General features: G+C 40.2%; 1 protein-coding gene across 1 annotated transcript; it reads left to right on the top strand.

Annotated features, from left to right (window-relative positions):
* The first annotated feature begins 667 nt into the window (after positions 1-667).
* Positions 668-4,491, top strand: LOC104093764 (probable inactive purple acid phosphatase 16). The gene is made up of 5 exons (XM_009599579.4): positions 668-1,004; positions 1,498-1,731; positions 2,417-2,687; positions 3,013-3,181; positions 4,081-4,491. Exons 1-5 carry the CDS (start codon positions 773-775, stop codon positions 4,291-4,293), a joined length of 1,119 nt encoding a protein of 372 aa, XP_009597874.1. The 5' UTR covers positions 668-772; the 3' UTR covers positions 4,294-4,491.
* The last annotated feature ends 4,886 nt before the right edge of the window (positions 4,492-9,377 follow it).

Genomic DNA, 9,377 nt, shown 5'->3' with positions numbered 1-9,377 from the left:
CTCCCATTAATATAGGCACTTTTAAGGCTAATATTTAAAACATGGTCGTAAATTAAAATTTTGTGCAACTTTAGCCCTTTTTAGTTTTTATAATTCTCTCCATTCATATTTCAATTTTACCCCTCTTTCCACCCATATGTGATCTAGATGAAGATGACGGCACCAAAAGGTTAAGAGATTTAGTGGCGTAATAATAAGAAAATTTTCATTCCGTGGAGAGAATACACGAAAATGCTTCGTCTATTATATTTTTTTTTTACATATTCAACGAAATACACGGAAATGCTTCGTCTATTATATATTTTTTTACATATTCAAGAAAATAAATTGAGATGCATATAAGTTGAATCGAATATTACGATCATAAAAAGGAAGATGAACCCTTCGATTTGGTGCTTCCTCACATGGTGTGAATTTTTAAATCTTTTTTAATATTTATGTTAACAAAAAAATAGTTATGATTATGAGTGTTGCTCATTGCATATTAAGTATTGCAATGCTAATTAGCATATTCCTTTGTCACTGAGCAATATGCTCCTGCATGACTGCACGTGTCAAATGTAGATAGAAAAAAATTAAAATAAACTATTTTTAAAATATGGAAAAATTTCTTGGGAGTGATTAAAAAGGAAAATATATCAAGATAAATTGGGACATACAGAGTAATAAATTAAATCGAAACTAGTGAAAGGTAATTATATCATTCCACCACTAATTAATTATATCTCTTGTAACTAACGGCTAATTATCAATTCCTTGCACACTTCCGATTATGTCTCTTCCATTTCATATATCCATCGTCTTCTTAATCTCTCTGATACTCCGATTAATCCTGACCGTCCATTCAGATAATACTCTACATGTACAGCCGGGTTCTTCATCGTTTAAGATTGTTCTTTTTGCTGACTTGCATTTTGGAGAAGACACGTGGACGGATTGGGGCCCACGTCAAGATGTGAACTCCATTAAAGTTATGTCTACTGTGCTCGATCAAGAACACCCAGGTAATATTTATCCGCAATGTGTTTTAAGTTTTGTGTTTAATACAGTTAAACAGTTACTCCCTCAGTTTAGTTTTACGTGAAAACTTGTTTCGATTGAGCACGAAATTTAAGAAAGAAAGACGATTGTGTTACCGTTACATTTCTGTGGCTGTAAAATCACGTCATTAAGGTAAAATAAAAATATAGAAATGTGTAAAATTGTTATACAAAACGGAACGGAGAGAGTATATTTGTGTGAGAGACTCAAGTTTTGGATTTTAATTGAAAATTATGTGAAATAATTAGCCGTAGAAACAACCTTTTGCAGGAATATAGGTTAAGGTTGCGTACAATAGACTCTTGTGGTCCGATCCTTTCTCGGACCCCGCGCATAGCGAGAGTTTAGTGCACCAGACTGCTTTTTTTTTTTAAAAGCTTAAATTTGGAGTTAAAATGTTCTTCATTAATCAGTATGTTCTCTGAACTCTTGTCTAATTCAAGAATTTTGTGGCAGACTTTGTAGTTTATCTTGGCGATGTCATTACAGCTAACAACATACCAATAAAAAATGCAAGTTTATATTGGGATCAAGCTATCTCTCCAACCAGAGATAGGGGGATTCCATGGGCTAGCGTGTTTGGAAACCATGACGATATGTACTTTGAGTGGCCAATGGAGTGGTTTTCATCCACTGGAATTCCTCCTCTTCATTGTCGAGTGAATGTTTCCTGCCCTTGTGAATCTGAAGGTATTACAATGAACTTACGTTGCATAAAAAGACATTTATAGTTAATACTTCATTTGTTAAGATTTCAGTTGATTGCTATTTTGTAAATAGAATGATATATGTTACTTTTCTCCTATGTTTTCTCTGACTTGGCAAAGTAGATAGAGATGCAAGAGGATAAATCTCCGTTTTTGCTTGAAACTTGATTATTGGCTTATTGCATCTCCATACTTTTTTATGAAATGACCTTTTTATCGCTCGAAGGGTCAGTTCACAATGTTATGTTTCTCTTCTAGAGGCAGGTTTCAGACAAAGAGAACTTTTGGATTAGACTAAAATGTCGGATACTAGTTGAGAGGGATTAGACTAAAATATCGGATAAGTAGGCGAATGTTTGAGCTTCAGGGGTACAAAGTGTTTGGAACTGATATTGAATGAACAATAGATGAACACATTTTCCTACTCAAAATTTGGTCCTAAAGATCTGTGGCCAAGTGTTTCCGACTATTTCTTAATCTGTCGTCTTAGATTCCAGTGCTATTCATATGTTATTGTGCATAACCTAGAATCTTGACATGCACATTTTCTCGTCCCCCTTAAGAATTGACAAAGTGGACTTGATTGATTGAAAGAAATCCTAATTCTGCTTGCTGGTAAGATTTGATTTTGAAAGAAATTGCTCAATCCAAGAAAGTTTCTGTGTCAGGTGATTGCAGCTTCAAGGGCACAACGCGTTCCGAGCTGATGATGAATGAACTGGAGATGAACAAATTATCTTACTCGAAATTCGGTCCTAAAGATTTGTGGCCAAGTGTTTCCAACTATGTCCTTAAACTTTCATATGCAAATAACCGTGAATCAGTCATAGCATACATGTATTTTTTAGATTCTGGTGGTGGTTCATACCCTGAGGTTATATCAAATGCCCAAGCAGAATGGTTCAATTGCACATCTCAAGAGATCAATCCTAACTCAAGGTAATCAAATTTCGAGTGTTAACCTCTACATTTTGTGTTTAAATTTTCCACTTCCACAAGTGTACACCATGCACATTGAACCGAATCAGAGTTCAGTAATGATCCAATCCATTTCATTGACGCCAAAAAAAAAAGTGAAGTATTGTATAATTTCGACGCTCTTTTGGATGTTATCTATAGAAGTAGAAGCAAAGGCAGCAGACAGCATGCCCGAGCATCAATTTCCTCTTTTTGTTTATACTTTCAATGCTATGAATTAAAAGAATGCCTTATATGATACTTTCCTCATTTTGTGTGAAATTAAACATATAAGGATATTGAACAGGGTGCCTGAGATAATATTTTGGCATATACCAAGCCAAGCTTATAAGGAGGTTGCTCCAAAGTTTGATGCACACGGGAATTGTATTGGCTCGCTGTTTATGGAGGAAGTCGCTGCTCAAGGAGCTGAAATGGGGATGATGGAGCTTCTTGAAGGAAGGTCTTCTGTGAAGGTAAAGAACTGCAGACCTCAGTTTTCCATCTTCTACATTTTAATTTTTTGCACCCGAACTTTGTAGGGGTAAGGTCTGCATGCACACTACACTCTTCAGACCCACTTGTGAACTCCACTGGGTTTGTTGTTGTTGTTGTTGTACCCGAACTCTGTCTCTTCTTTCCCAAGTGAAAGACTTTGGGCATCTACACATACCTGCTGACTCAACAACGCTGAGTAATCCTGAATAATCAAGACGGGGCTTATAACTTGGATAAATTAGATGCGTAGAGTCGGGATTAAGATTTAGTCAAATTAGTATGGTTACTTTTGATCCAATGTCTTTTAAGAATTCGTCATATCAGAGATTATAAATCAGTAGAAAAAGAAAAAAATTCTAGCATTTTTTTTATTTTTAGTTTTTATAATATTGGACTGAAATGAATTTGAATGGAGCGACACACACAGAGAGGATTCATATAGACGATCTGAACTTGTTTGGGGTTGAGGCGTAGTTGTTGTTGTAGAGTAAAATTCAAAAGCTCTCGCTTGCTTAAAAGTGCATGGAAAAGATTCTTTACAAAGATTGCAGTTTCTTAAAAGCCCAGATGAGTGCATTCCATTGTTAACACTAATTACTCCCGGTGAGTCTTGTAAAAAAGATATCAATAAAGGAACAAAAAGGATTTTGTTTACACTAATATTCACCTGTGTGGGCATTTTCATTATGTTGTATCAAAGCTACATATTTTACTTATTCATTGCCTCTGTTTAAGATGAAATTTTTGGCAAGAAAGATGTTTACAGCAAAGTACTCCCAGAGTTATTGCTGTCAAGAAATAACAAGAATAATGTTGCAGTAGTTCTGTTTCTGTCACTAAAAATTAGAAGTCTTAGTGATTTTCCGGATGGTGGCAGGCTGTGTTTGTAGGTCATAACCATGGATTGGATTGGTGTTGCCCATACAAGAAGCTGTGGTTGTGCTACGCTCGCCACTCGGGTTATGGAGGGTATGGAAACTGGCCAAGAGGAGCTAGGATTTTGGAGATAACAAAGCAACCTTTTTCTTTAAAGTCATGGATTCGAATGGAAGATGGTCATGTGCACAGTGAAGTCTTCTTGAGTTCTTGATATTTGTAAGACTGCGTACCATAGACCCTTGTGGTCCGGCCTTTCTGCAGACCCCGCGCATAGCGAAAGCTTAGTAAACCGGGCTGCCCCTTTTTACCCCCCCTTAAACAACTTCATATTGGAATTGTAACTTACAAGATCACATATCAACTACTAAGTTATGTACAAGAAAAGAAGGCTGTGAGGAGTTACATTCAAGTCAAATGGTGCTATTAGTTAGAGCAACATGACATTGTAATGTACCTTACAGGTATGGTATGAAATGAAGTGTGTTTACCCAAAAAACGGATGGAGTTGAATTTATACGTAGTTCTAAGGATACGTGGTATAACTTGGTACAAAGAGAACAAGATAAAAATATCAAAGCCCACAAAGGATAATATTTGTTAGATGTTATGTAAATCTCAGTAAATGGGAATGTGTGAATGAATGAATCTCCTTTGTACAGATGATAACCACTCTTAATATAGTGGGGGAATCCTACTTTGGATATAATTAAAAATACATAGTGGTGATCCCACAATATATTAATTAATTAGCTTTTCCTTGATTCAAGCCGTGATTTTCGTCGAGATTCTCTCCCCAAATGCGGCTATAATAGTTTTTTGTTTCTTGGCCCGATCTCGATCTTGACTGATCTCAATCTTGGCCAGTCTCTGGGTCTCGAGCTCGACCTTGACGCGGTCCCGATCTTGACCGGTCTCGGTATTGGTCGATCTCTAGGTCTCGAGTTCGACCTTGATGCGGTCTCGATCTTGGACGGTCTCGGTATTGGTCGGTCTCTGGGGATCGAACTCGATAACCTAACTTCGTATCATGGCTCGATATTACAATGATGAATCTTAGACCATCATGTTCCAATCTCGATTAGTTATAAGAAGGACAGACTCGATTTTGACCGTATACAGATAGTCTCATCGTTTCTCGGAAAGGAGATGATGAGAAACGATATGAATTTCCGAACTTCGACTTGGTGGATGATGATGTCAGCGACGAGCCCGATTATGACGTATGTTACAAAATATCCCATCGGTCCAGTTACAAAGGCATTAAATGTCTGTCAGTCGTTGGTCGGTCACTTCCGATTCTGAACCGTCATTACCATGCTATAAATATTCAAACTCTCATCCTCATCCAAACTTTTCACTAAAAACCTTCATATATATTCTTGCATCTTTTTCAGAAAATCCCTCTGCTTCATACACTTTATATCGCATACAACCCTAATTCTCTTTTCCTTTATTCATCAATGGCGAAAACCTCCAAAACGGTGCCGCAAAAAGAGGCCGTTTCTTCATCACGACCTGCCGGAGGCGAGGATGCGGTGGAGCCCCGCCCCGAGGAGTTCGTTTCGGTAGAGTGCTCAACTGTCATCGATTTTAAGGTTGAAAAACCTTCTTCGGTACCGGGCTGATGTGAGCCGATCTCAAGGTACCAGTCTTCAATCACCAAGAAAATTCTCGACAAAGTAAAACAGGAATGCAACTGGGGCGACAAGCACGTGGTAGTCCCATCACTTCAGGAATCAATTACTACCATGTGGAAAGGTTCTTGAGCGTTTATACTTATCCTTTCAAGTTGGGCCCGTTAGATCCTGTCATCGTCGCCTTTTGCAAAAGGTATGACGTGACCCTTGGCGAGATCCACCCCTCTTTTTGGAGAATAGTGATTCTCCTCCGATTCTTCTCAAGCAAAATCAAGGGATGTTTTTTCACCCTCGATCACCTTATGCGCCTTTATAGTCCCCGACTCTATCGAGGAGGGTTAATCAAGCTTGCTCGTCGAGCGACCAAAGCGCTGTTCTCGAGTATAGACGAGACTCGTGATCGAGGTTTGATGGGCCGATTTGTTCGAGTCAAAATCTCGGACCTGATCCCTGCCGATGACATGTCATTTCCTGAGACATGGAATATGAACCGTGAGTACTTATTTCCCTTCGAGCGTTTTAATTTGTGACTGCCTTTTATTTTATTCATCCACTTTTTCTTTCCTGTTACAACTATGGCTCGGATGACGGGAACCGATTCCGGACCTTAAATAATGGGTTGAAGGTATGGTGCTGCAGAGATAGTACTTCGAGCGCACTTGGGTGGAACTATCAAAGGGTCGATGGGAGGCCCGTAGTCATGGTAAGTCTCTTTCTTAATTTGTTTGTCATTCGATCTTCTTCACTTGCTTACCCCCCTTTTTACCTTTGTAGGACTTGGGAAGGATGTTGTCATGAGGCATCCATCTGGTGATGAAGAGGTCCCTGCCCTAAAACAGGTTAAAGAGAACAAGAGAAAAGATGTACCGAGTTCCCCGGTCTCGAAAAAGAAAAAGTCGGCGAAGAGAACTCGCAAGCCCAAATGGGGGCTCCGGTGTCATGCCTTTAGACTCGATCCGCCGATTAAGGTACGAGCCCAAAGAAGGAGAAGAGGAATTAGCCTGTGTATGGGCTAATGTTGTGATACAACAATCCTCCGAATCGACGGAGGTAGATAAGGGAGCTTTGACCATAATTCCTGAACAAGGAAAAGCCGAGACTATTCCGTCTCGAGCTGAGATGGTTGAAGTAGAGACCGAGGGCAGGACTTCTCGGGCAGCAGAAGATATTTCGAGGGATGAGCTCGGGATAGTTAATATTACTGGATCCCCTCAGTTTTTGGATGCTATGATCCGCGAGGCCAGCATGTTGGAACTTGGAAGGTCGATCTTACGAGGGTATTCAGGAGTCGACCGATATCCATGGCTTTTTGGACGGGCTCGAGTCCGCTGCTTTGGAAGATATTACCGGGTTCAGTGGATTACCGCGGTACCGAAGAAAACATCATGGTTGGGTACTGTCGAATCTTCATCGGGCCTAAAATTGGTGGACCGATTCCCGGCCCCGAGTGTTGATCCTGACCGTAGGTGGAAAATAGTACTCTCCGTCCCGGAGGATGCCCGAGTTTTCTCCCCCCCTTCCCCTGCCCGTGGGAATTTCTAGTTACCTTCGGTCCTTGTTGACCAAAGAGGATCAAACCGTGATGAATGCGGTAGGACCCGCCTGCCTTTTTAACGAGGCCCAATATGCTCTGAATCGGGTAACTTTGATGGCACTTCTGCTGTTTCTTTTACACTTAGAGTTGTAGATAATTCTAACATTTTTCCCATGTTTGTAGGTTTCGGTGTTGCATCACGATGCCTTCCTCCGAATCCGAGAGGAGCATGAGGCTCAGGTTCGGAACCTTACTAAGAAGAGTGACTCCTACAAACTTCTTAGTGAAAAACTTATAGCAAATTTGGCAGCGGTTCGGGAAGAGCACGAGGAAATGGCTGTGCAGGTATTCCGAATTTTCTACGATAGTAAAGATGAATTGGAGATAACCACTAACGATCCAATTCTGCAGGTTCGGCAGAGGCTTGAACATATCGGACAGCTAAATTCGCAAGTAGATGAGCTAATGGCCGAGGAGGAAAAATTTAAAAAGAATATGGATATCCTCGCCTCGAAAAAGGAAGTCGTTCAAGCTCAATTGGAGTTGACTGAGGCCCAGCTTCGAGCTGCAAAAGAAAACACCTTGGTGCAGGTCAAGAGGATTAAGGAGCTTCAACATCGGCTAGATTTGGCCACTTCCGATAAAGCAAGCTTGGCTAATGAACTCGAAGTGGCCAGATCCGAGGTGGTCGTAGCCAGATCTGAAGTGGTCGTAGCCAGATTTGAGGTGACTGAGGCTAATAAAAGAGCTGATGCTAAAGTAGCCCAGTTTAGGATCGATGCCAAAGCCAAGAGCATGGTTGAACATGCTAAATGGCAGGCTCAGAGGGAAGCTCTCGAGGAGGTCAGTGCTCAAGGCTTCGATGTTGAGGCCGAAATTGAAAATGCCAAGTCGGAGGAAGCCAGGGCTCGAAGGCTGGCCTTCCCTGAGAAAGACGCCGATAGCTCGAGCGGATCTAAAGACGAGGAAAATCTCGAGGACACGGCCTCCGATGAAGACCAAGCCACTTAGGACATTAAGTTCTTTGTTTTTCTTTTGTATTTATTCTGGGACCGATTTGGCCTCTTGTAAAAACCTTTGAATATAATCGTAAGGCTTTTCTTGCCTTTTTGGTTTTTTGTGTTTTTCCTTGCTTTTCTGTACTTTACAAAGTTCGAAAATGCCTTAGCATAAAATTGTGTTCGAGGGTTCGGGAAAACCTTGCCTTTATTTCCCTTTTGCCTTATAAATTTATGAAGTTGTATTCTAAGGTCCGGGGTTCAGACAATTTGATTAAAACCGAACTAATGTAGCCCTTAGGTCTTACGATCGAGTGAGTGCTTGCTTGAACTTGAAGTAAGGTAACCCTTAGGTTTTTAGTTGAGTGAGGATGATCTCTCGAACTCAAAGCAGAAAACAACCATTAGGCTTTTGTAAAAAGATTGTTTATGGCTTTGTCCCCTTTTCGACTTTTATTTGCAAAACTTGTAATGCCTTAGCATGAAATAGGGAATTGTTCGAAAGTTCGAACAATTTTGTACCCATTAGAGTTTTCGAGGCTTGATATTATCGAAGCCTTTTATGATTTTGCTAGGGGTAGCCTTTTTAACTGGTTTATGAAAGATTTCGAAGGCCTGTTTTGTTACGGAATTCGTACGTCTCCGATCCGAGTTAATTTAGCCGTAGCCTCTTTAGTTTGAGATTTGCCTCTTGGGCCTATAAAAATCGAGGATTGCCTAAGAGGTCTTATGATCTTTAGAGTTTATATAATTCGATCTCGTTTATTTTTTGGACGACAGTCCACATTATGGGGGTAATCATCTGAACTCCGGTCATGGTCGGCCCTTGAGCCTGTTTGCATAATAGATCGAGAATATGAAGTAGAAAAACTTTTCTGAGATATGAGATATCGGTAAAGAAGAAATTTCTCTTTATAAATCATTATACATGCGTACATGTTTTGTGCCAGGGCTCGAGCAAACTACGCGGGCATGGTTCGGTTTACCGTTTGGCCCTTACAAATTTTTTCTATCGAGACCTTGTTTCCATTTAGTAACTTCCTTGCATCAAATTTGATATTCGAGGGTAATGCCCCCCAGTATTCGAGGTTGATTGTAAAGAGGCCTCAGATACTGTTGAATTATT

This window comes from Nicotiana tomentosiformis, chromosome 4 (assembly GCF_000390325.3).
Source record: "Nicotiana tomentosiformis chromosome 4, ASM39032v3, whole genome shotgun sequence".
Lineage (NCBI taxonomy): Eukaryota > Viridiplantae > Streptophyta > Magnoliopsida > Solanales > Solanaceae > Nicotiana > Nicotiana tomentosiformis.
The sequence above is the reverse complement of the archived record's forward strand: the minus strand, read 5'-3'. Positions and strand labels throughout refer to the sequence as shown.

Bases quoted from the DNA above. Each gene is read 5' to 3' on its own strand.
- LOC104093764 (XM_009599579.4), top strand. From the start codon at position 773: ATGTCTCTTCCATTTCATATATCCATCGTCTTCTTAATCTCTCTGATA. The intron at 1,732-2,416 runs GTATTACAATGA...TTTCTGTGTCAG, and splicing joins CTGCCCTTGTGAATCTGAAG to GTGATTGCAGCTTCAAGGGC. The intron at 2,688-3,012 runs GTAATCAAATTT...GATATTGAACAG, and splicing joins GAGATCAATCCTAACTCAAG to GGTGCCTGAGATAATATTTT.